The sequence below is a fragment of the Dreissena polymorpha genome, chromosome 16 (assembly GCF_020536995.1).
Source record: "Dreissena polymorpha isolate Duluth1 chromosome 16, UMN_Dpol_1.0, whole genome shotgun sequence".
In the NCBI taxonomy this organism is placed as follows: domain Eukaryota; kingdom Metazoa; phylum Mollusca; class Bivalvia; order Myida; family Dreissenidae; genus Dreissena; species Dreissena polymorpha.
Window position 1 is genome coordinate 872,451 of NC_068370.1, and position 27,735 is coordinate 900,185.

The following is a 27,735-nucleotide window of genomic DNA, read 5'->3' on the forward strand; positions in this document are numbered from 1 at the left end:
TTCAAACTTTTAAACAACACTATAAACTGTTTATGTTTTATTGAAAACAAAAAAAAAATATTATTTTTTTCATTATATGATACATATGTATTTTTTTATTTATTTTTTAAAAATTGATAACTTTTGAACGGCTGTAGATATCTTAAAAATTCCAACGAATTTGTGATCAGCGTGGTCATAGGCATATAGAGATAAACATCTGTTTATTTTATTTCAACGTTTTATTTTTAATATATAATCATTTATTTATGTTTTAAATATTACGGACATAACATTCCGCATCTATCGCTTCAATATCATTTTCTTAATTCTATCCAACAGTTCTGCATTATAAAACAAACGTTTACAATATAGTTAGGAAACTAAATCACTCGCATCATGCCAACAACTGAGTCTGGGATTGAAGCCGGATCGCCTTGGTGAGAAGCGTGTTTACCGTAAAACAAAAGAGTGTCTTTGTGTCGTATGAACGAATCTGCACTAAAACTTAATTGAGATTCACAAAGTACGGATGATATTCAAATGCATTAGTTTTCTTTTTCCGGGATGTTGTTTTAGTATGTTGATACTGCATTAACAAATATACATGTGTATGAAGTGAAAACACCAAAAATAAACAACGGTTGCGATAGACACCTATACGCTGTTAGATGCCCATAATATCACGTTAAAAGAGCAACCGACATTGATTGCTATTAAAATCGTTGATTATACACTGATTGATACCCAGGACAAAATGTTCAGTACATAACCCAGAGGGGTAAATGAGAAAACCCAATAGTGACCAGCCTGGCAGCCTCAAACTGTATGCGGCTTCGGTCAGTATACGATTTGGGGTTGCCTGACTGGTCAAGAGTATATTTACGCAGTTATTACTTAGTTGACACTGCATCTGATGAACGGCCGACGTTTATGGTCCTGCCTTTTCTTTGCATCAGAGTGTGCAAGGCTAGTATCAGTTTTAAAGATCAATCGATCTTATTCCGAAAGATGCAATCAAAAACGTATATCACGCAGCTTCTAAGAAAATCCCATTCGCCCAAATGCAAGCGAGCGATAAACCTTCACCTCAATAAATGCACCAAAAACTCTCGTCTGTCAACGTCGCTGCCAATGAAATACATGTTGCAGACACACTTAGGAAACAGTTGATAACCACTAAAGGAATGGGCGCGATCGCGAAATGGCTTTTCATCCAGAAGAGAAAGAGAACTCGCTACAAATAGGCACTACTTTCGACAATCACCACGTGAAGCAAATATCTTAGTGTGTTTTCACCATAAATCAGCCAATCGTGATGCAGCGACTATTTCCGGAATCCCCGGCAAAATGTGAAAATTACCATGACTATTTCCGGAATCCCTCCCAAAATGTGAAAATTATCATAATTAACCAGGCAGTAGCGCATGCCCACAGCATAGTCCGCATACAAAGCAACTCTGAGTCCTTTCGCAAGTGCAGCAACGCTACATTACAGTGCACACAACATACATTCATTTATCTCTTGCGCTAATCATCACCGCTCAATAACAAATCACTCAAATCACAATACGAAATCCGCTTCGAACTAATTTTCACATCCACTTCTACTTTCCTTTTGCTGCTTTCACGAGCCTGATGCTTTCACTTTCACTTTACTGGCGCAATCCGCAATTACATGACTTTGCTCACATACGCACGCAAATTAACAAAGCAACATATCACATACATAGAGTAAATACACAAATAACAACGTACTAAATCACTTGGCTTATATCTTTGCTCTTCTCAAAAATCACTGCCATCAAATGCTCCTCATACGCGCTATTCGCTATGTCGACAACAGCCCTTTCAACATAGTAGTACATAGCCCTACAGCAACAACAACAAGCGATTGAGGAAAGGTCATAATACACTAAATAGTTTCCCTATATAATTCAATGTAAAAGCGACAACTTTGAGCGAAAATAAATGCAACATTTTGCACATAGAGACCCCCATAACCATACCTTTTCTTAAAGGCCATTCTAAGCGGAATCGATTTATGCAATAAAAAAGATATGTCATGTACAATGCAAGAAAGAACGTGACACAAATCAAAATCGACTGTTTTTGCAACTTTTTTTTTTCGGCCGTTTCTTAGTGGAATGTAACCTTCTCTAGTGCAATGGTTTACTATAGTCTTCAAGTGTATCATATTTCAGGGATTCAGTAGTGAACACCTATTCATGCCCTACCATTATCTCCGCAAGAAAACACCCGAATAATGGTAAAAAGTGTAAAACATGCCTTCCTGTCAACTATGATATTTTTTTAGAGAGTACAGCCCTACATGAAGCGATCATTTAGTGTATTGTAACCTATAAGACAACGTTTACTGTTAACATCGCAAAAAATTAGCACTTCTTGATACTTATAAACCTATTTTCTATGTGCATGCCAATTTTCAGACCGATCTTTCACGTAGAAATGCTTGAAAATGCATTTTATTATAACGCCTGATAAGCCACGTGGCTTTCGCGTTCGGAGCTTTGATTTATAACGGGCGTTCAGGCTTAAAACGATTACCCTAAATAATTACAATCGGTCAAAATACTGGAATATTGTTACAAGCTATGTAGAAAAAGAAGTAAACAACCATTAAAACGTGTTCATGAGCTCTTTCAGCACAAATTGTTGCGATTTGAGATGCTCAAGACGAGTTTTTGTACGTTTTTTTTCTTATTTTCCTCTGAAAACGTATTTCTTTCTTAAAAACTCACGATGCTCCTTAAATTCGTGAAACAAACGCATTTATTCCGTGAAATTTGCCAAAACGCGTCATATCTCACTAAAAAAATTATGGTTTTCTGTAAATACAGCTCCTTTGTGACTAGGCCTGGTTTTGCGTTTAGGTCATAATACACTAAATAGTTTCCCTATATAATTCAATGTAAAAGCGACAACTTTGAGCGAAAATAAATGCAACATTTTGCACATAGAGACCCCCATAACCATACCTTTTCTTAAAGGCCATTCTAAGCGGAATCGATTTATGCAATAAAAAAGATATGTCATGTACAATGCAAGAAAGAACGTGACACAAATCAAAATCGACTGTTTTTGCAACTTTTTTTTTTCGGCCGTTTCTTAGTGGAATGTAACCTTCTCTAGTGCAATGGTTTACTATAGTCTTCAAGTGTATCATATTTCAGGGATTCAGTAGTGAACACCTATTCATGCCCTACCATTATCTCCGCAAGAAAACACCCGAATAATGGTAAAAAGTGTAAAACATGCCTTCCTGTCAACTATGATATTTTTTTTAGAGAGTACAGCCCTACATGAAGCGATCATTTAGTGTATTGTAACCGAAAGACACAATGAATTTCTCGCAAGTTAGCAGTCAGAATAGCTTTGTATCAATGTATAATGCACACCGACTTGTTAAATCACCATTTACCAGGTGAATACAACTGCACGATGTTCCAACGACTTTTTTTTCAAAAATTCAAAACTTAACGAAAGCCCAGTAAACTCTCTCATCTGATCGAGTGTGATTTTATTTTATTTTATTCGAGCTTAAACGTCGTGATGATAATGGCGATGATGATGACGATGATGATGATAATGATGATGATTAAAATGATGATTATGTTGATGATGATGTTGTGCCGGTGCCCGGCCTACAAAACGCGCACATACCTCGTGACTGGGAACCAGTGACAAATCGATATAGTGCATGCTGGGCAGCACGAGATAGTACGGTCTCTTGTGCACGGGACGTTGAGGTGAGTAGATGTGTTTATGTGCCTATGTCCCAATGTGAGTATTGTGTGAGGAATTGTGAGCCTGTATATTTTATATGGTATTGTATTGTATATGTGTGTCTGTTACTGTGAGGCTGTAACTGTGAACCTGTGCGTGTAACCCTGAGTACGTTAGTAGTTCCAGGGGGTTAAGCCTGTGTATATTAGCCAGTGTCTAGCTGTGAGCCTGTGTGTATTATATTATATTGTATTGTATGTGTGTTCAACACGTATTTACCTGGAAGGCCATTCCCAGAAGATATAAGTGAGTCTGTGACTGTGTATGTTAGTCTGTGAGTTGCCTGTGATTGTGTCAATGACACGTATTTCCCTGGAAGTGTATTCCCAGAAGTATATGTGTATGTAAGCCGGTGACTGTGTGTTAAAGTACATGTATAGTGCCATTTCGTGACGTGGACTAGCCGACGAGTTCCCTCGAAGACGACGAGAACGTTTGGTGCCATCCTGACGTGGATTCCAGTCGATGCCCATGTGAGTAGCGTATTTAGTGTTGTTGCTAGTGATTGTTGTTATTATATTAAAATTGTATTAAAACCAACGAATAGCTAACCGGGTGAAAACACTACAATGATGATGATTATAGTGATGATGATGATGATGGTGATGATGATGATGATGATGATGATGATGGTGATGATGCTACTGATGATGATGATGCTGATGATTATGATGATGATGATGATGATGATAATAATAATAATTATCAAAATAATTATAATAATAATAATAATAATAATAAATGAGTATATTTACTATTCAGCCTCCGACGTTCGTTTCGGGAATTCCCGGAACATCTCCGTCTATTTCCGACTCGACCGTCATCGCGACGTCACTTGGTGTATTCACCGTTACTGACCCCGACACGACGTGCAGTATTACGTCACCGGTGACGTCAGTGTATGAGATCAGACCCTTGATGTCACCGGCAGATCCTCAAAAGCCTGGTATGTTTCTTCCAAATACAGCTTGGCATAATGCAACTTGTCTGGGCGGAAGATGTATATTTCATGATGAATTTTATTATTATAATAACTACACAAATAATCCGTCTTTCCAGAATTTCGAATCCAATGACCTTAATGAGCCCATTCTAACGCGTTTCCGCTGAAATCCACGGGCTTATAACAACAACAGTGTTGTGTCTAATCGCTGTATTAGTACTAGGCGCTTGTCCCAAGTTTGTGATGATGGGAGTTACAAACGCAATATTATTTTATTGATTTTGATAGATAATTATCCATAAACGAATATATATTTTAAAGATTCTTCCAGATCACGAGTGCTCTTTTGCTTGTGTGAGTAAAATGCATGCATTCTGTCGTTGAATCAATGATACATTTTTTGAAAAAAGCTTTTTGCCAAACTGTGAACAAGGCCATATAAGATCTCGAAATTATGGATAAATTATGAACAATCTTTATCAGAAACCCATATCAACTCTAAAGCAATCTTTGTTTGACATCAACAAATGTTTTATTCAAGAGTTCCAAGTGTGGATCATTGCCGCCGTTATTCAAGCGTCTATAGCCTTCAATAACCATGCGGTTCCGGTGCCGTTGACGACCACGTGTACGGACGGAAACACCGCCATCACGGGAACGTTCAGCGTCAACATTGTCGACGAGGTTTGTGTTTTATCATATGAGTCGCGTTATCAGGCTTAATGCAACTGCGTAAAGTGTCGTTCCAGATTAGCCTGAGCAGTCCGCACAGGCTAATCAGGGACGACACTTTCCGCCAAAACTTGATTTACGGTAAGGAGGGACTTCCTTGAAAACTAAAAATACCATAAAAGGGGAAAGGGTCGTCCCTGATTAGCCTGTGCGGACTGCTCAGGCTTATCTGGGACGACACTTTACGCACATGAATTAAGCCCAGTTTTTTAAGAACACGACTCATTTATTATCAGATGAAAATCGATGGTATAACAACGATAGTATAAACTTGAGCTCTTTACTATCGCTATTTTTGGACCAAACACGGATTTTTCTTGTCAACTACGGAAGAAAAAAAAAATGTCCAAATAAATGCTCTATTTGATTATTGTTTATGGGAAAATGTAGGAAAAATAGGATAATTAGAGCCTTGTACTACCACGGTTCTTAGCCCCGAATGAATCTCTATCCAAAACTCACATTATATTCTCTATTTAAGTCCGCGCTCTGAAAAAACAAGACTAAATGCATCTGTGTAAATTGTTGTCCCATAATGATATTTGCCAGTGCAGTCTGCACATGCTACACAGCGACGACACTTTCCGTTTTTTTTGTGTGTGGAGTTTTACGTTAAAAGGAAGTCTCTTCCTCGCGAAAATCTAAATATTGCGAAAACATTTGACCCTGAAAAGCCTGTGCGGAATGCACTTTAGGCACATTCATTAACAGGGTACACAGTCAACGGGGTTTGCCGCGTTTAACACACGTTTTTTTTTCTCTTGGCGATTTTAGCCGCCGGTGATATCAGCACTTCCGGCGAGTGGAACGGCTATCAACGACGGTCTACAGACGACCGCCGCAATTCTCAGCACGTTCAGCGTGACAGACAGCGATGACGCTGTAACATGCTCCGTGAGAGTGCCACAAAACGCCCGTTTTGAAGTGGTAGCCGCCACTAGCCCAGGTTGACTTTCGTCGAATTTTAATGTTGCAAAAGTGGCTAAACTGAAATAAATTGTATTTAATGTAAAACACATTTGAAATGAATTATAACTCAATACCGCATTGTCTCCTGTTATGAGTATAAGTTAATATCTCGTTTTTTGGATGATTTTCTCGTTTTTTCTAGATTGTATCCAATTTTCTTCAACTATTCATGAGCCGCGCTCTGGGAAAACGGGGCTTAATGCGTGTGCGTAAATTGTCTACTCTGATAAACCTGTGCAGTCCGCCACTTTAAAAACATCATTTAATAAATCTATATGAACAATAACCATATTATCTTTCAAAATCATCAACAAATGTCATGACTCTCAAACAGTCGTCATTTTGTCAGAAGATATATTTTAACGTAAAAAAGGAATTTCACAAGGATGTCCACTTTCCCTTCTAATTATTATATGCATCGTTCTGGGAAACTGGACTTAATGCTTGTTTGTGAAGTCTTTTCACAGATTAGACTGTGCAGTGCGCACAGGCTAAAAAGGGATGCCACTTACCGCCTCAACATAATTTTTGTTAAGAAGAGAATTAATGTAATAATCTCTGATATGTCAGTGCGGACTGCACGGGCTAATATGTGACGACAATTGACACGGATGCTTTAATTATGCATATACGTATTGCCCATTAAATTACACTTGATTGTTTTACTACAGCCCCCAGTTATTACTTTACTACCTTCTACCGTAAGTTTCATCAACGACGGTTTGCAGGCGGCCGCGGCGACTCTCCATACGTTCAGCGTGACCGACAGCGACGACCTTGTCATGTGCTCCACACAAGCGCCGGAAACCACCTTTTTTTAAATGGTAGCCGCAACTAGCCCAGGTGCGTGGTTTATCACTTAAAACCCCTTTTAATACATTTTTATAAATACTGTTAAATCATTTTTATTCGTCGGCATTAATATTTCGATAGTTATAAAACAAGAATGGACATAATAGTGAATTTTGTGGACAAAAAAGTGAGCCAATTTCTGATTTTGAAAAAAAAGTTGGACTCTGGAATCTAACACATTGTCAACCAGTATAAGGCGTTGTCAGTCTTTATAACACGTTGTCAACCAGTATAAGGCGCTTTCAGTCGCTTAAACACGTTGTCAACCAGTATAAGGCGCTATCAGTTGCTATAACACGTTGTCAACCAGTATAAGGCGCTGTCAGTCGCTATAACACGTCAACCAGTATAAGGCGTTGTCAGTCGCTATAACACGTTGTCAACCAGTATAAGGCGCTGTCAGTCGCTATAACACGTTGTCAACCAGTATAAGGCGCTGTCAGTCTTTATAACATGTTTTCAACCAGTATAAGGCCTTGTCAGTCGCTCTAACACGTTGTCAACTAGTATAAGGCGTTGTCAGTCGCTACAACACGTTGTCAACCAGTATAAGGCGCTGTCAGTCGCTATAACACGTTGTCAACCAGTATAAGGCGCTGTCAGTCGCTATAACACGTTGTCAACCAGTATAAGGCGCTGTCAGTCTTTATAACACGTTGTCAACCAGTATAAGGCGCTGTCAGTCGCTCTAACACGTTGTCAACTAGTATAAGGCGTTGTCAGTCGCTATAACACGTTGTCAACCAGTATAAGGCGCTGTCAGTCGCTATAACACGTTGTCAACCAGTATAAGGCATTGTCAGTCTTTATAACACGTTGTCAACCAGTATAAGGTGCTGTCAGTCTTTATAACACGTTGTCAACCAGTATAAGGCACTGTCAGTCGCTATAACACGTTGTCAACCAGTATAAGGCGCTGTCAGTCACTATTACACGTTGTCAACCAGTATAAGGCGCTGTCAGTCGCTATAACACGTTGTCAATCAGTATAAGGCGCTGTCAGTCGCTATAACACGTTGTCAACCAGTATAAGGCGCTGTCAGTCTTTATAACACGTTGTCAACCAGTGTAAGGCGCTGTCAGTCGCTATAACACGTTTTCAACCAGTATAAGGCGCTGTCAGTCGCTTTAACACATTGTCAACCAGTATAAGGCGCTGTCAGTCTTTATAACACGTTGTCAACCAGTATAAGGCGCTGTCAGTCGCTATAACACGTTGTCAACCAGTATAAGGCGCTGTCAGTCGCTTTAACACATTGTCAACCAGTATAAGGCGCTGTCAGTCTTTATAGCACGTTGTCAACCAGTATAAGGCGCTGTCAACCAGTATAAGGTGCTATCAGTCGCTTTAACACATTGTCAACCAGTATAAGGCGCTGTCAGTTTTTATAACACGTTGTCAACCAGTATAAGGCGTTGTCAGTCGCTTTAACACGTTGTCAACAAGTATAAGGCGTTGTCAGTCACACGAACACTTACTAAAAAGACGAATGCATCGGTTATTGTAGGAAAATAATTACGAATTATCTTCGTCACAATCGGCTCGGGGCGCTAATTTGTATTTGCTGTATTTTATGAAATTCGTCTTAAATGTATCATTTTCTTGCATATTGTGTGTTATTACAACATATTTGTATCAATATTTTACAATTCAGCACATATAAAAATCGTATATACCCGCTTTAATGCACACGCTAATCTGGGACAACGCTTTACGCACATTATGCGACTCATATCTAATGCAGGTGTTTCGAGTTTTAACTCGAAAAGCAAAATAGGTTTGCCGAATGGCTTCCATGGGTGAGTCTTGGCCCGATGTTCTACAACGCGGTCGTTAGTTTCGAATCTCTGACGAATACAATATCAGTGTGTTCTTTTAAGTGATATTATGGGCATTTTTCACTGATGAATTGAGCTGAAAAGAATTAACTGGTCAAAAGAGTTAGTTAAAATGTGGTAACAGACCATGTATCTGCAACTCATCTTGCTACCAGTTGTTTATATTTTTTTTTAAATTATATTCGATATTTTACATGACTCACCCAGTCATCTAAGCCGAAATGATCCGTAAAACAAAAGAGTTTCTTTGTGTCGTATGAACGAATCTGCACTAAAACTTAATTGAGATTCACAAAGTACGGTTGATATTCAAATGCATTATTTTTCACTTTCCGGGATGTTGTTTTAGTATGTTGATGCTGCATTAACAAATATTCATGTGTATGAAGTGAAAACACCAAAAATAAACAACGGTTGCGGTAGACACCTATACACTGTTAGATGCCCATAAAATCACTTTAAAAGAGCAACCGACAGTGTTGCTATTAAAATCGTTGATTATACACTGATTGATACCCAGGACAATATGTTCAGTACATAACCCAGAGGGGTAAATGAGAAAACCCAATAGTGACCAGCCAGGCAGCATCAAACTGTATGCGGCTTCGGTCAGTATACGATTTGGGGTTGCCTGACTGGTCAAGAGTATATTTACGCAGTTATTACTTAGTTGACACTGCATCTGATGAACGACCGACGTTTATGATCCTGCCTTTTCTTTGCATCAGAGTGTGCAAGGCTGGTATCAGTTTTAAAGATCAATCGATCTTATTCCGAAAGATGCAATCAAAAACGTATATCACGCAGCTTCTAAGAAAATCCCATTCGCCCAAATGCAAGCGAGCGAACTCGGGGATTCGGCAGTGAGATTTCGACAAAATCCCTTCACTTCCATAAATGCACCACAAACTCTCGTCTGCCAACGTCGCTGCCAATGAAATACATATTGCAGACACACTTAGGAAACAGTTGATAACCACTAATGGAATGGGCGCGATCGCGAAATGGCTTTTCATTCAGAAGAGAAAGAGAACTCGCTACAAATAGGCACTACTTTCGTCAATCACCACGTGAAGCAAATATCTTAGTGTGTTTTTACCGCAAAATGTGAAAATTACCATAACTATTTCCGGAATCCCCCGCAAAATGTGAAAATTACCATAATTAACCAGCCGCATACACAGCAACTCTGAGTCTCTTCGCAAGTGCAGCAACGCTACATTACAGTGCACACAACATACATTCAGTTATATCTTGAGCTAATCATCACCGCTCAATAACAAATCACTCAAAACACAATACGAAATCCGCTTCGAACTACTTTCCACATCCACTTCTACTTTCCTTTTGCTTTCACGAGCCTGATGCCCCTTTCAGTTTCACTTCACTGGCGCAATCCGAAATAACATGACGCACGCTCACATACGCACGCAAATTAACAAAGCAACATATCACATACATAGAATAAATACACAAATAACAACGTACTAAATCACTTGGCTTACATCTTTGCTCTTCTCAAAAATCACTGCCATCAAATGCCCTTCATACGCGTTATTCGCTATGTCGACAACAGCCCTTTCAACATAGTAGTACATAGCCCTACAGCAACAACAACAAGCGCGCGCCTAATATGGCCGATTGAGGAAAGACACAATGAATTTCTCGCAAATTAGCAGTCAGAATAGCTTTGTATCAATGTATAATGCACACCAACTTGTTAAATCACCATATACCAGGTGAATACAACTGCACGGAGTATTTGGTACGTAGACACAAACATGTCAAACTTTCAAAAAGTCGAGCGTATGATGTTCCAACGACTTTCAAAAATTCAAAAGTTAACGAAAAACGATGTTTAAGTTTTTTTCGGATGGACGGACAGACTCACTGACTGACGGAGAGTTCAACTGCTATATGCCACCCTACTGGGGGCATACAAAACAGAAATGAACACAAACAGAAATTAATTGTTAGCTTGGAATGGTCAGTGAAAACCATTTAAGGTTAAAAGATTTATAAGAAACCTCCTTTTAACAAAAAATTCAATTTTAGCAAAAGTGGCCTTACTCATTACTCTGACTACACGGGCTAATCAGTGATGACACTAAACGCACACGCATTTAGCCCAGATTTCCCAGAACAAGATTCAATAAGAAGAAGAATCTGAAGAATTAGCTTTATTTTTTATTGAAAAAAAAAACGATTAGCCTGTACTTGACCCTTTACCTTTTACCTATTTTGACACATTTGTAGTCACTTAAAAAGATACAATTAATTGAAGACTTTTCTGACAATATTCATGAGCCTTAAGGCTTCATTTCCAGCCCTCAGATACTGATGACCAGCAAACAGCATAAAACCTTAACAGACTGTGAGTTACTCGCTTACTAACTAAAATTATCCTCCAATTACCGTAAGTCGACCGGTTAAGGAAACAAGTAAAAGAATTTCTGAATTTAGGCAACAAAATGCAGCAATATACTATTTACCTTCAGATATTTATTTAATTCCCGTTAAATCAATGTCAAAAATGATTATTTACAGCATGTTTTACTACGCAAAGCCGATAGTTTCATACACACTACAAGAACATTTATTCCGCGCGTTGTTTACCTTAAGTCGATACGTCACATCCGGGAAAGGGACAGCACTCTAGTGGTAATGGATTAGGCCAACTTAACTTAAAACATCGCTTCTTTGAACAATTTTAACAAGAACTAAAACAGTAAATATATATTAAATATGTTTTCAATATTTTATAAATACAATTGAACATGTTTCTTTCACTTTTCTTAAGAACAATTTTCACTCTTCTTTAGCACAGCATGGGCACATAAATGTTGCACCTCTTCTGATGACTTTAATTTCTGTACAAAATGACAGGTGTACCCAGTGGTTGCAGGCTCTATTGTCACACTGTGCCCATTTTACAAAATTGTTTGAGATAAGCCTGAAAAGAAAACAAGTAAAAAAAATCACCATTAAGAAGAGGTCTGAAAACCAATTTATTAAAAAAAGCTTTGCCTTAAATTAACTACGATTTACTACTACTATTTTCCGATATGAAGCGCTGTCAATGAAAGTGTTATGTTAAGATCGTCTGCTTTACATTTCAATGTTTGTGGGAATTTAATAAATAGGACCAATAAAATGTATGGGATATAGTTAAATTTGTGTAATTTTAGTTAAATTTTTATTTTGAAATGCAATTTTACCTGTTTTTTCCTCATTTTGTTTTTATTTGTTTTTGTTTATAAGCGTAGTTATGTCACTTCATCGAAATACTCGGAGCGCTTGCGTGTGACGTCATCCAAATGGCCGCGTTTTTAATGTAAACAAAGTGGTCGAAATTAGGTCATGGTCGACTTACGGTAATCCTACGATAATTCAGCAGAAAGAAACTTGATTGTACGATGTAATGTTTGAAAAAAATACAATAAGCTCTTCTGACTAATAATGAAAACAGGAACAATTCAGCAGTTTTGTTTGTTTCCAAGAGTTGTCCAAGATCCCTATGCCAGTTGTGTTCAACGAGCCCATAACCTTCCTACAGCGTATCACAGAGTACCTGGAGTACTCAACGCTACTCGAACTGGCGGCAAAACAGGATGACCCAGTTGACAGGCTACAGGTATATACTTAAAGGTGTATAACGTGCAAAAGTGTGAACGCTTTTTAATGCCAAAATGGAAAAAAAACAAGATTTTTAAGAGAAGTGAACTAGCAAAGTAGACCAAAATGCGCACCATTTTACTTTTGCGCAATCAATCAATCCTCACAATTGAAAAGCTTTATTTTGTTTTAAAAGAAGAAAGCAATTTTATGATCAGAGCCAGAACTGTACCAGGTATGCAAGTCCAAAACACATTTTCTTCCGAATTAAACGCATTTTCTTCAACGGACGATTTCACGCGTTTAAAGTTGATGATAAAACATACATGACACATGCTTGACGTCAAATTTAAAAATCAACGCCAAAGGTCAAAATTAACATATTTATTTTTTTCAAGCACTTTCGCTCTTCCCGTTTGTAATGCGAAGGATTCGCATTTTTTTTCATGTTTTTATCCAGCCATCTTCTTTTGAACACTGCTAAAGAAATTAGTCGAGATGGTGTCACTATCCTGCGCGTGTTTGCTTTTTCAACATTAAATGGGGATGTTATTTCGTTAAAGCGGGCATGAAAGTATGATACTATATTTGTTAACACATGCTTGTTTTTCTTTCTTTTAGCGTTCCAGATTTGGTACAAGGGACGCCCGCCAGCGTCCCTGAACTATGACGTCACGCCCGTTCATAACGTCACGATTATTTGCGACAAAGGTAACGTCTTTAGCGCGAGATATCACTACGCAGTGGAGCTGGAAAACAGTGTAAGTAGGCCAAGACGAAGAACAGTCTGGCATGTAGATCTGTCATGTGTCACGGTACCAAACTTAAGCAGGATTGGTGGAAAGATGTGTGGCGGCCCGGTTAGCTCAGTCGGGAGAGCACTCGCCATGCAATTGAGGTGTCCCGGGTTCGACTCCTGGACTGGCTGCACACTTTTCATCAACCGGCGACACACGGATTATATTTGGTATACTAATAAAGAGGAAATTACGCCCTGCCAATCTCCCACCATTGGCCTAAGGTATTTTCACGGTAACTTAATATGAGACAAAGCTTAAAATTCATATTATAACTCAAAAAGTACAACAGGAATTATCAAGAAATTTTGGTTATATTTTTGCTTTGGTCCGTCGATCCACATTGATTTGTCGTGCTGTCTGTCCACACATACTGAAAAAACACCTCAAGTACCTTAGATGGTATTTCAATGACACATAAGTTTGATTTTTAATTGTTTCAGTTTTAACATAGTTTAGACAAAAGGTTACACAAACGGAAATAACTCGTTAAGTTCCTAAGATGGTACTACAAACCTTGTTTTACATATGAAACATACGTTTTTTTTTATATATTTTAGTTACATATGGTTTTATTTTGAGTTCTTACACATTTATCATTGTTTATAACAAGAGCATTATAAGGTATACTACAATTTTTTTGAAAGTGGCTGTCTCTGAAAGCGGCTAATGTATTGCTTGTAAAAACTGTAAAAAAAACTGGGACACAAAGACATCGGAACACATCGAAATACAACGGGACAAATCAGAACACATCGGGACATCTCGAAATCAATGATTTCGTTCGTTGAAAACCAACTGAGCCTTTTTCTGAGAAAACGGGTCTTAATGCATTTGCATAAAGTATCGTCCCAGGTTTGCCTGTAAAGTTCGCACAGGTGAGTCAGGAACGACTCTTTCCGTTCAAATGTTTTTATCTATGTTTAAAGGAGGCCTCTCCTTATCATAAAAACAGTTTAAGCAGAAGGTCTCGTCCCTGGGACGACACTTCACGCACATGCCTTACAGGGGCCTTTTCACAAATTTGAGCAGATATTGACGGGTATCATTCAATGCTTTATATTGATAAATTGGATCTAAAAGCTCCAGTAAAAACAAGAATTAAATTAAAGAAAATAGAACCCTCAGCTGGGCTCGAACCACTTACCTCTGGAGTAAATGTCAAACGCTTAGACCACTCGGCCATCCGTGCTAATACAATGCATGATTTTATTAACCAGGTTTTTAACCAGGTTTTCCGAAGGAATTAACCAGGTTTTCCGAAGGAATTAACCAGGTTTTCCGAAGGAAAAAACTGGTTATTAGATTGGCGAATGCGGGCGGGCTGGCTGGCTGGCGGGCTGGCGGAACAAGCTTGTCCGGGCCATAACTATGTCGTTCATTGTCAGATTTTAAAATCATTTGGCATATTTGTTCACCATCATTGGACGGTGTGTCGCGCGAAATAATTACGTCGATATCTCCAAGGTCAAGGTCACACTTTGAGTTCAAAGGTCAAAAATGGCCATAAATGAGCTTGTTCTGGCCATAACTATGTCATTCATTGTGAGATTTTAAAACCATTTGGCACATTTGTTCACCATAATGGGACGGTGTGTCGCACGAAAGAATCACGTCAATATCTCCAATGTCAAGGTCGCCACAACTAAAAATAGATTTTTTTTAAAACAAACTTACAAAGGGGGTTAATTTTGTTTGTTCATTTCAAAAGTTCAGTTTGAGTTTTCTCCCTTTATCAGATTTTTTTTCACAATGAAAACCTGGTTTTGTGACAATTTTGTCCCTTGTTATTTATATACCTAATCCTCGTAGTGTCACTGAATATAACGACAACAAAACAACTCTCCACATTATTGAAACGTTTCGCGTTGGAACGCTTTATAATTTTCAGGTTTTTAAATCGTCAACAGATGCGTATTATGGAAATTTTAGAGCATGGTAAATGTTCAGTTTTACTGTTTCCTGACAAATATCATAACTACAACGAAACTTTGCGAATCTGTAACCTTTTTTTTTATTTTGTCAATTTATCAAAACTTGAACAGGTCCATTAAAACCCCGTTTTCTAATCAAACCGGCCCATTTCATTAAATAATTAGTGGGTGTTTCTCTTTCAGCCTCCGGTGTTTGTTAACCTCCCTGCGGTTACTTTTCCGTCAATAGCCGAGGCGGTGACGTCTAAAACATTGCTAAATACTCTCACAGTATCAGACCTACGCGGTATGAGTTACTTTGTAGGCTGTGTAATTTCACAAACCATTTGCCTGGTGTGGAAATATGGATCCATTCATTGTCGAAATATGTAATATGTTATAAACTCGGATTTTTTTTAAGAATCTTAAGATTTGCCCGGAAAAAGAACTATTAATATCTATATAATGACGTCATTATTTACCCGACGCCACAGCTTGTAGTTTGTAGCTATATAAAGACGTCATTGTTTACGCGACGTCACAGCTTGTAGTTTATATCTATAGAATGACGTCATTGTTTACACAACGCCACAGCTTGTGGTTTATATCTATATAATGACGTCATTATGTACAGGACGACAAAGCTTGTTGTTTATATCGATAATATATTATAATGACGTCATTGTTTACACAACGTCACAGCTTGCAGTTTAGGATTTCCAACTCGCCCTGAATATACTTATCTGTATTCAATCTTAAGGCCACACAAATTTCATCAAATTGAACATCGTATTTTGTAAAATAATTATTAGGCGCCCGCGTGTTCCATTTTGACCCGCATTCATTTTTTAAAAAGAGGAGTTGATTTCTATTCTTTTAATTGTAGTAAACCCCACATACTTTATGACACATACTATTTATTTGTCTTGAAACGGACAATAATACAAAATGATACCATCCAATAAGCTGAAAACATTTGGTGGCTGATTAGCAAATACTTACCCTATGACTTTTCTTATTTTGCACCTTGCGCTCACCTCTTATTATAGGTATATACTATAGCAAATTAAATACCACTATTTTATTCTGTTTGTATATGGCGCTCGATCGCTCATCAGTTTTAGAAGACAATTTCGAACAATTGCTCAATGTCTTGTTTACAAAACTTATACGTTCAATGTTCTAAGTGTGCTATTTTTATTTGCAATTTCATTTTCCTCAGATTATGTTCGTCGAAATAAGTTGTAACACAATGTTGTATATGTGTAAAAGATCATTGCGTCAAAAGAAACTCACACTTTGTCAACAAATCAATACGCCACAAAGGCGGATTTGTTCTTGTGGTACTTAAGAGTATACCTATGTCAAAAGAGCTTCTTTCTGTTTATTTCAAGTTCCACCATGTTACTTGAGCGATACTGCGCTTGCCGCGGGAATTCTACCCTTAGAGCAAAGTACTGTGACACCACCAAATACGCGTACGTGACGTCACCATTTACGTCATTTATAACATATAGGGTATTAGTTGGATTTGGTGGAATATCAAGTTAAATCCATGAGTGATTGGAAGGGGTGGGGTAACCTCCTATTTAGGGGTATATAGGAGTGTGCCGAAAATATTGGGTGTATTGTTCAACTAAAATGATAGATATGGGTATTGTTTTGAGCATCTAAGCATAGATATGGGTATTAAAATCAGAAATTTGCTTGTATATAAATGAATATATATTTGAAAGTATCAGGATCAAAATGCGTTTGATAAATTTCATTCTTGTATGTTAATAGGTATCAAAATTATATGAAAACCAATAAACATATAAAAGCAAATTCAATAGGTATTTTGTATTGATATGTAATGATAAAAATTCTAGTATGAAATGTGTCCATTTTATCAAATTCAAGTATTAAAATGGACTCAGTTTATCAAAAATAGTGTATTGAAATGGGTCCACTTTCTCAACGGCATCGTATACAAATGGGTCTGCTTTTTCAAAATCTTGTATCGAAATGGGTCTACTTTATCAGTGTTCCGGTGTAAAATGGGTCTACTTTATCAGAGTTCCGGTGTAAAAATGGGTCTACTTTATCAGAGTTCCGGTGTAAAATGGGTCTACTTTATCAGAGTTCCGGTGTAAAATGGGTCTACTTTATCAGAGTTCCGGTGTAAAATGGGTCTACTTTATCACAGTTCCGGTGTAAAATGGGTCTACTTTATCAGAGTTCCGGTGTAAAATGGGTCTACTTTATCAGAGTTCCGGTGTAAAATGGGTCTACTTTATCAGAGTTCCGGTGTAAAATGGGTCTACTTTATCATAGTTCCGGTGTAAAAATGGGTCAAATTTCGTCAGTCTCAGTGGGACACCCCTTCCCTAAAATTTGGGAAGTTACCCCTCGGGCGACTGATCATTACAATTTTTTTCTGTGATCACGTGTGAATTAAAATCATTATCCACCGAATACAACTCATCTTCTTTTCTACCTTATGCTTTTTACAGATGATAAGTATAAACTAGTTTCTTTAACAATGTTAAAGTCAATTAGATTTGATTGCCAGCGTAAGTGTCATCATACGGGAAAGAGCCGTTACATTAAAAAAGTGTGTGTGTATGTTTATAAAGTGTACCGGTAGTTTGTGCATATTTAATAAATTACGAGAGTACTTAAGAGTACCCGGGGTACTTTTAAGTAGGACATGAGCCGACAACGTCCAATTTAGCAAAATTAACATCTTCATGCAGAGTACCTGGTGTACGCCCACAATCCAGGCGGATTCGATTTTGAAGGAAGTTCCGGAGCCGTGAACGTCGAGATCACATGCAGCGACTCCGTGTCCACCGTCAAAGAGACGCTGATTGTGAACATAATCAATACGGTACGTCAAGGGCCTCTTATCCATCGCTCCAGACACAAAGGAATGTAATGTTAAATGTTAAAGCCTTTTACAATGTGTAATATGCTAGGTGTAAGACGTAGGTCAGATATTAAATGTTTTTTCGTTGGTAAATATTTAAACTGAGTTATGACAATATTTCAAAGAAGTAATAATGTTTGTCAATAAATGCTATTTTATACATTTTAATCAATGAATTGAACGCGGCTGCACTAAAATAATTATTAGAACCTCACTCTAGGAAAACAGGGTTTTATGCATGTTCGTCCGCACGAATTAATTAAGGACATCATTTTCCGCATTAAAAGTGTTTTGTTTAAAAGAGGTCTCCTCTGAACAAAAAATCCAGCTTATGAAGAAAGTTTCGTCACTGATAAGCCTGGTCGGACTGCACAGGCTTATCTGGGACGACGCTTTACGCTTGGGCTTAATTTGTGTTCAGGGGAGAATTCTTTCAAACGAAACTTCCATAAAAGTGGAAAGTGTCGTTCCTGATTAGCCTGTGCGCATATGCATTAAGCCCCGTTTTGATATATTTCCGTAGGCACCGGTGATCACTAACCCAGGGGGCTCCAGTGATGTCGCTGAGGACGTTAGCGGAACGTTGACGTTAAAGACGTTGGATTTCGTCACTTTCGATAAGTCTGACGCCGTCTGCTCAATGACGAGCGCTGACGGGGGACCCTTCGCCGTCACTGGTTAGTACATAATCTCTCGTTTAAGTGTAAAATCATTTTTTGTGAGGTATTAACTTTCCTTGATTTCATGGGTCGACCCATTTACGAATTTAACACAAACAAATTGGAAAATGACCGACGCAATTTCCTCATTTGTTTCCCAAAAAATCATAATTCCACACTTTTATGGTATGTTTTTGTTTTGTTATAAGGAAGCCTCTTTAGCAAAAATCCAGTTCATTTGGAAAGTGTCGTCCCTTATTAGCCTGTGGGAATTGCATAGGCTGATCTGAGATGACCCTTTAGCACGTGCATTAAAACCAGTTTTCGCAGAATTATACTTATATTACGCTCACGCACAGACGTCTTTCAGGCAACCAAATCGTGAAGACGGCTTGAGCTCTGGACTTTGAGACAAAGGCGGCGCATAATCTTGACGTCATGTGCACTGACGGCCTTCTTCAAACCACGAATACTTACGTTGTCAAAGTCAAAAACGTCGTGAGTAACGTTGATATTTACGTATTGAGTAACGTTGATATTTACGTGTTGAGTAAATCTTGATATTTACGTCGCGAGTAGCGTTGATATTTACGTCGTAAATAACGTTGATATTTACGTCGTGAGTAACGTTGATATTTACGTCGCGATTAACGTTGATATGTACGTCCTCACAAGAGCGTCTTTCTGATAAAATTGGTTTAAATGCATGCGCGTTAAGTGTCGTCCCAGATTATCTTGTGCCTGTGCACGAACGACACCTCAAGCAAATACATTAAGTCCAGTTCCAAAACGAAACCCAATTTATACTGTATCATTTAAGGGTCCAGAGATAACGAGTTTGCCGACGGCGTCAACTCTGAACAAGTGGCAGACTGCGGAAAAGCAACTCATGACGTTGACGTTAACGGAGGACGAGGTTGACTGCGTTCAGACGTCACCGACGTATGACGAGTTTAACGTCAAATACGAGCCCACCACAGAGGGTATAAAACAGTATATACCTATTGATTTTGGCTCTACTGCATAAAACACCTCAGGCTTATTTAAACGCTATAAAGTTTGTTTTCTGCGTAACTTGGTGTCTCTGGGACTGGGGTTCAAAATAAAGCTTCCACAGTGGTATGCATACAGGACAGGCCTACATTTTTCTTCTATCTTTAGAAATATTGATGAACATCATTTAAGTATAAACAGTATATTTATGTCGTCAGTTTACGTTATAAGTACTACCTTTCAGTAATTATCATATTCTTGCATCTAGTGACGTCATTCAAGTTCTACTTATTTAAACACCTTCTTTATGAAGCCATATCCACTGTTTTAAGTATGTATAATATTAAAATCGCCAAAAGACAAAATTGAAGTATTTTTATAGAATAAAATAGAACAGTTTATTTGATGTAAGCATTAGAAACTTGCGTGTACAAAAACAAACATGCGTTTGCAGATAATACAAAACATACATCATTTTGAAGACCTGCCAGTAAAAATATACAATAAATAAACATGTTTTCTTGAGAATGTCCCATATTTATGACGTCATTACTACTGCACTATTTCTTTCAGTATGGGTGATCTACTACGTCAGCGAGGCGGTGGCGGGGCGGTCGCTTAGCTACGACACCAACCCCTTCTACAACCTGCACATTCAGTGCAGCGACGCCGCGGGGGTCAAAGGGGCGGAGAAGATTTTCACCGTCCATATTAACGATAACAAAGCGCCGACGATCGACAACCTTAGCAGTAAGCCGAACAACATATGCTTTATTAAGGACTCATTGCGATAATTCTTTAGCGTTATTTAGATACTTTTAACATAAATTGTAGTATTACTTACATAGTATTGAATCAACTTTGATCCATCTTTGTATTGCGCAATATGTCTTTTTGTTTGCCAAACGAAGTTACGTTACTGTATTACGTTGACGTCACTTCTTGTGTGTGTTTCGAATCATACTGCTGACGAAGGCTTTGGCAGAAACATGTTTAATGTTAAAGTATCAAAATAAAATAAATAGCGTTATTGTGCGATTAATGTTTTACACTTTTAATAAAGACGTATTTATGAAATTCATAGATTTGATAAAATGCCTTAAGTTTCTGGTTATAACGTCTTACGTTTTATTTAAATTCAAATCATTATGATTAGACAGATTAATATGCCTTATATGACTAACATTTTATTATTGTGTACGCAGAATTTGTTAGAATTTGTTCTTAAATGTTCCCTTATCAAACACATTAAGTTTTCCGAGGAGCTTTTTTTTTAAAAATTTCGACCATGAGGTTTCCTTTAAAGCAGATATTGTATTGAATGATCATCGTTCTGAGAAAACTTGGCTTAATGCATGTGCGAAAAGTTTCTTCCCTGATAAGCCTGTGCAGTCCGCACAGGTTAATAAGGGAAGGCACTTTACGCAAGCACCCAATTTTCGTTTAGAATATAACTCTTTTACACGATAAACACAATAAAAGCGGAAAGTGTCGTCATTGATTAGCCTGTGTGGAGCACATAGGCTAATCTGAGACGACACCTTGCGCACAGGCATTAAGCCTAGTTTTATAGTATCAACATTATTTTGAGCAGGATGACATTGAGTTGCTTTAAGAATCTTCAAACTGACACCGTTAAAAGAATGCTTTTGTAATAAGTGTTGTCTTAAACGGTTTTATCTGTCGTCACAGGGTCCCCCATCACGAAACTTAGCCTCGTCGCTAAAGACTTCAGCGCTACCGACGACGTGTTTACCGCAACCGGAAGTGACGTGGAAAACGATAACGTCATCTACAGTATGCTGTCCTGTACCCCGAACGCCACGTGCCCGTACATAATGTCTCCGAGTAGGTTGTTGAGGAGACATTTCACGCGCAGTGAATCATTCACACATTTACGAAGATGATTTTGTGTCCGCTTAGATATCTGTAATTCCACGTGTGATCTTAGAGTGTGTTTCATATTTAAAAACCCTAATTAGTGGTTCGAATCAGGAATAAGCTATTAGGAAAATACGAGCTAATATAAATACATGTACACTGAATAATGTATCACAAAAACATTCACTGTAAAATAATCATAATAATTTTCGTGGCACGTTTTCTATGATTTTGTAGGCTGACCGATTCATTTATTTCCGACAGCACAACATTTCGTGATTAAACAATTTGAATATTTCGTCAGCATTTATATTCGCCAATTTCGGATGTTGAAAAAAATGCGTATTACACAACGACCCAAATTAATCTTTATTTCCAAAATCAGAAATCCACGATTAAAAGTGTCAACAAAAAGGTAATTTATATAAATATACATTCATGATTAGTTAGGATGGCGATACTCAGGACACTATTGTCTTCGCCTCCTATTTTTTTTCTGTACTTTTAGTTATAATATAATAATATGCAAATTTATGTATCGTATTTGGATTGCAATCGCGACGTCATCTTAAAGTTCTGTTAAAGGGCTAATCCAGAATTTGTGGGGGATAAAGTTGTGAAATTTATTGTGGCGGAAAATTCTGTTTGCCGGGGGTCGGATGGGCATGCGCATTTATACATTTATCTGAATGGACTCTGTGACTACTTGCGTAGTTTATCATCCTTGTCCTTTCGGGTAATTCCAAGTTATTAAAGTTTAAGCTTAAACAAAATAAAAAATAGTAGCAATACCGTAGGGTAAAAAACGTTTAGGTGTCAAATCGCTGGCGGAGCGATAAGTTGTATTTTAATGTTCGATTAAGTTTGTAAAAAGGTACAAGTAATATTATCACAAGTGTGGCGATAAAAGTGATCACAAGTGTAGTGATCAAGTAAAAGTATTATCGCAAGTGCGAAAAAGTGTGATCACAAGTGTAGTGATCAATGTCCGATTAAGTATATTATCGCAAGTGCGAAAAAGTGTGATCACAAGTGTAGTGATCAATGTCCGATTAAGTATGTAAAAGGTACAAGTAAAAGTATTGGATCACAAGTAAAGTGATCAAGTAAGTGTTATCGCAAGTGTGCAAAAAGTTTGATCACAAGTGTAGTGATCAATGTCCGATTAAGTATGTAAAAGATCACAAGTGTAGTGATCAAGTAAGTGTTATCGCAAGTGCGCAAAAGTGTGATCACAAGTGTAGTGATCAATGTCCGATTAAGTATGTAATTCGCAAGTGCGAAAAAAGTGTAATCACAAGTGTAGTGATGAAGTAAAAGTTTTAGTGTGTCATTAAAAGTATCATGGCGATTATCATGTAAAAGTGGATCCAATGGTCAAGCGATTGGTAGAACTAGGTTTAGCCCAGCAAAGTATATGGTTCTTCCTAGTTCGGTCGCTTGATGAGCAATAGCTTTTTTTATTTTGGGTACGCGGTGTTGCTACTATAACGGTGTTACTTCACGTTTTGTAATTTTATCGTGTGCTCATCCACCTCCGGTAGGTATATTTTCAAAGTAACAGGTTTCCACGAGTGAGTAGCCGATCTTTCGTTGGGCTCGTGGTTACCACCGGCTGTTTTTTTCGCTGCGGCCTTTTATATCCCACTTTTTACTCGTATAATATATTAAAGAGATCTGTTAGTGAATACTTTGTGCATTCTATTACATTTTTGTGATGTTTATTGGGAGGCAAAATATTTTGGAATCGGTTCATTAAACAAGTTAAATGGAGTAATGTGTTGTTTTATCGTTGCAGTCGTAAAATAATATGCAAATTTATTGTCGTAATATTCATTATATTGCATACAACTATATTCATTTGCATGTCTTAAAAGCAGATGGTATTTGCCGCATAAATCATTAATAAATTGAGTCTTGTTCTGAGAAAACTGGGCATAATGCATGTGCCTAAAGTGTCGTCCCTGATTAGCCTGTGCAGTCCACACAGGCTAATCAGGGACGACACTTTCCGCTTTTATGGTATTTTTAGTTTCAAGGAAGTCCCTCCTTGCCTTATATCAAGTTTAGTCGGAAAGTGTCGTCCCTGATTAGCCTGTGCAGACTGCACAGGCTAATCTGGGACGACACTTTACGCACGTGCATTATGCCCAGTTTTCTCAGAACAAGACTCAATTAATTAATGATAACTTGTGTAAGCTCAATCTATCGCACAATTCTAGATGGAGATATAGTATCGAATGCGGACCTTCATTCGTACCCTAACAACTCGTTCCAACTCTCAGTGGTAGCCACGGACAAGTATAACAAGAATCCGACACCGTACACCGTCATTGTGGAAATAACTGGTAAGTACATGGAGAAAACTGGGTGTTGGATCAATTTATTTAGCGAGGGTAAAAAACCTTAACCATAAACATTGGCGACGTAAATTTAAACGTATCTGTTTTAGACACAGTAACTGGATATATCCTAGTTTGGTTAATGTTTTTCTGCCTTTGAACAAGAAGCAGATGGAAAAATAAAACCAAAATACGAGCACACACATCTGATGATATGTAATCTATCAAGTTGACGACCGGTTTCGAAATAAAATATTTCTTTCCGACATTGTTTGCCTATCCACTTTGAATATGCAATGGGAGGTAATTGTGATTTAAAAACGATATAACAGGCAATATCATTTGTCTCCCATGCTTTAATGTTCCGTTGACTCGGTCATTTATTGTTTCGGTGTTTCAGAGAATTAGAATAATGGTCTGGTTTTCACTGTAAGATGCTTAATCTGTATCATTTCTCTTGTTTCAACAATAATTTGAGCCTTATTTTTACGATCCACAAAGTATGCATACATCCCTTCTAGCAATATTTTAAACTTATTTACCAAAGCGAAAACTATTTTTGTAGGAAAAAAATAGAAAAGCAGTTCCGGCTTCGTTTATTTACATTTGAAACGCTTTATGGACTTTCACTAGAAATGTTTCCGTAGATATAATTCTATTTTCGTGTGGGCGTTTTCATATTTAATCTGTTTTTAATCCAGATATAAACACTGTGCCAAAGCTGACGAACGTTCCGAAAATCAACGTTTTAGCCGTCTACGAAAACAACGCCACCGGTGACGTATGACGTACATCACAAGGACCCGGATGTTGGTGACGTAATAAAATACTTTTGCAACTTCATCGACGGTGGCGCAGATTATTTCACATGCGATTCTGCAAGTACGGCGTTTATATTTTTTCTATTTTTTTGGTACATTGGACAAAATATTAAAATAGGATATGCGCTTTGTTAAAACTGAAACTGCACTTTAAAAAAAGACAGTGAAATGTACTTCTTTTAGCGGAGTTAATAAACACCTTTAATAACACGTTAACTTTTTGGATCAAGTTATGTATGCAAATGAGATGTTACACAAGTAATCTATATTTACGGAGTTTTTTTAAGAAAGCGTTCTATTCATTGAAAAATAATAGATATACTCAAATAGTATTCCAATACTATCAGTCGTTGGAGTTTTGACAAGGACGGGTATTTTTCATTCTTCCACATTCCTCCCTGACTGGCTCCAGAGATTTCAATTTGAAATTAAAGCATCGAATATCAAAGAAATTGCTTTACACCGAGTTTTGCAATATATACGATCGTTACTCGTAAGGAGTATGAGTTTTTGTATTGTTTTGTAAAATGAATATTATGTTTGGGACATTTTTTGTTTATCTTACATACATATCGAAAATGATCGACGCGAATTCCCATGATGAGAAATTCACGAATATAGGTGACCACAAAATAGTCAGTTTTTCAAATCACGTAATTTAATGCTGGCGAATATAAACGATGGTGAAGTATTCTACAGTTTATGTGCTTACTATATTTTACCTCACAAAAATAACCTAGTTTGGAGTCTTATACATATAAAACAGCTCTTAAATCGCGTTGATATTAATAAAGTATATCGCGTACAGTCGTTTAAGGCTCTCAGCGCTTTGATTTCTTTTCAGCGGTTGAAATTCGCGCCAAGTCCGTGGTAAACTTCGAGAAGGTCAACAAACTTTCGTACGAGGTCGAGATTCACGCCTACGACTGTAACAGCAATTCTACGACCGAGACTTTGACGCTGCTCATAAGTGACGTCAACGAGAAACCGGAATTCACAACTACGACGTGGACGATAACGAAAAACGAAGAAGGCATGGGGGGGGGTAGGAACTACTCGTCAGGCGGGGTAAGGAGCCACTCGGGCGCGGTGAAGGACTATTCGGGCGGGTAAGGAGCTACTCGGGTTGGGGGGGGGTAAGGAGCCTACGCGGGCGGGGTAAGGAGCTATTCGGGCGGGGTAATGATCTACTCGGGCGGAAAGGAGCTACTCGGGCGGGGTTAGGCCACTCGGTCGGGGTAAGGAGCTACTCGGGCTGGGTAAGGGCTAGTCGGATGGGTAAGGAGCTACTCAGGCTGGTAGGAGCTACTTGGGCGGGATAGGGAGCTACTCGGGCTGGTTAAAGGAGCCTTTCGGGCTGGTTAGGAGCCACACGGCGGGTAAGGAGCCACTCGGCGGGGGTAAGAGCTACTCGGGCGGGGTAATGGCTATCGGTGGGTAAGAGCTCGGGCGGGGTAAGGAGCTAACTCTGCGGGGTAAGGGAGCCACTCCGGCGGGGTTAGGAGCCACTCGGGCGGGGTAAGGAGCCATTAAGGCGGGTTAGAGTACTCGGGCGGGGGTATGGAGCTACTCGGGCGGGGTATAAGGGGTAAGGAGCTATCGTGCGGGGGTTAAGGAGCCATCGGCGGGGGTGGGTGGTTAAAGGAGTACTCGGGCCGTGTAGGAGCTACCTTGGGGGGGATAGATAAGGATAAGTAAATAATCGGGCAGGATAAGGAGCTTCTGGCGGGAAAGGAGCACTCGCGGTTGGGTAAGGGAGCCACTCGCGGGGGTGGTAGGTGGTTAAGGAGCTACTCGGGGGGGTTGGTAGGAAGGAGCTACTCGGGCGGGGTAGGTAGTAAGAGCTTTTCGGGCGGGGGTAAGGAGCTACTCGGGCGGGGTAAGGAGCCATTCGGGCGGGGTTAAGGAGCTTCTCGCAGCGTATGAATGTATTGTTGAGTTTCTGGCTTGTTGTACATTGTTTGCTGCTGAAGCTGGTGAATAGTTTTAATGTCATAAATACTGACCTGTTATCGTATGCTTATACTTTGCAAGTTAATAGTTTTAGAAATGTTTGCATTTTAAACTAAAGTGTAAACAAACGTGTTAAAAATCTAGTAGACCATTATTATGCAATCTAAATATTTGCAAAAATGCATGTTAATTCCTATATGTTCCTACAATGTTTAAGTGTTGGAAAGTCTATTAATGGACAAGGAAGGGCAGGGGAGGTGTGTGTTGGGGGAGGAGGGAAATCGGATTGAGCGATTTCTTCAAGGGCAAATAACTCAGGGATGTTAGGATCACTGTGGACAAAAGTGTCATGCATATATTCTTTTCATTGTTGACATATTTAAAATGTTATTTAATTGCTGAAGATATACTCCATTACTTTTGAACACAAACCAAATGAATTGTTACTCTTGTTTCATATCTGGGATTGTCACGTGATGTATGCGAGTCCGTATGAACGTATGAGTTGTGATTGTGCCACTACTGAGTGTGTCCAGTACACGTGTCTCATTTGAAAATTCCGTGTGGGTTAACTATTGTCAGTAATGCATCGTTTGTGATTTATTTCTGAGTAGAAGTGCCGCGTGTGATTTTGTAATGTTTACATGTGTTAACTGTGAATATATCGTGTTCTAAATATGGATCTTTCTCAGGTGAAATTTTCATATTGCAATATTGAAATCAAATATA

The 27,735-nt window shown here is 38.4% G+C and overlaps 2 protein-coding genes and 1 long non-coding RNA gene across 6 annotated transcripts; 2 read left to right on the forward strand and 1 right to left on the reverse strand.

The window, feature by feature from the left end:
• Positions 1-486: 486 nt before the first annotated feature.
• LOC127862243 (uncharacterized) lies at positions 487-19,010 on the forward strand. Of its 3 annotated transcripts, none has more exons than XM_052401284.1 (8): positions 491-1,883; positions 3,337-3,424; positions 4,549-4,732; positions 5,271-5,413; positions 6,236-6,407; positions 12,622-12,755; positions 13,358-16,924; positions 18,185-18,249. In XM_052401284.1, exons 3-7 carry the CDS (start codon positions 4,705-4,707, stop codon positions 13,397-13,399), a joined length of 519 nt encoding a protein of 172 aa, XP_052257244.1. In that variant the 5' UTR covers positions 491-1,883; positions 3,337-3,424; positions 4,549-4,704; the 3' UTR covers positions 13,400-16,924; positions 18,185-18,249. The 3 variants fall into 3 exon arrangements, with proteins under 3 accessions (XP_052257246.1, XP_052257244.1, XP_052257245.1); XM_052401285.1 differs by lacking the exon at positions 491-1,883 and adding an exon at positions 18,881-19,010 and having other exon boundaries at positions 1,923-3,424; positions 18,187-18,362; XM_052401286.1 differs by lacking the exons at positions 12,622-12,755; positions 13,358-16,924; positions 18,185-18,249 and adding an exon at positions 7,159-8,018 and having other exon boundaries at positions 487-1,883.
• On the reverse strand, positions 11,866-12,429 carry LOC127862244 (uncharacterized). The gene is made up of 2 exons (XR_008040515.1): positions 12,340-12,429; positions 11,866-12,074 (listed from the first exon to the last, which is right to left on the reverse strand). It is a non-coding gene; the product is annotated as an uncharacterized LOC127862244 (long non-coding RNA).
• Positions 18,886-26,092, forward strand: LOC127862241 (uncharacterized). Of its 2 annotated transcripts, none has more exons than XM_052401283.1 (8): positions 18,886-19,034; positions 19,376-19,514; positions 19,837-19,999; positions 20,583-20,759; positions 21,702-21,857; positions 24,113-24,238; positions 24,934-25,114; positions 25,898-26,092. In XM_052401283.1, exons 2-7 carry the CDS (start codon positions 19,455-19,457, stop codon positions 25,017-25,019), a joined length of 768 nt encoding a protein of 255 aa, XP_052257243.1. In that variant the 5' UTR covers positions 18,886-19,034; positions 19,376-19,454; the 3' UTR covers positions 25,020-25,114; positions 25,898-26,092. The 2 variants fall into 2 exon arrangements, with proteins under 2 accessions (XP_052257243.1, XP_052257242.1); XM_052401282.1 differs by having other exon boundaries at positions 19,387-19,514.
• Positions 26,093-27,735: the final 1,643 nt, after the last annotated feature.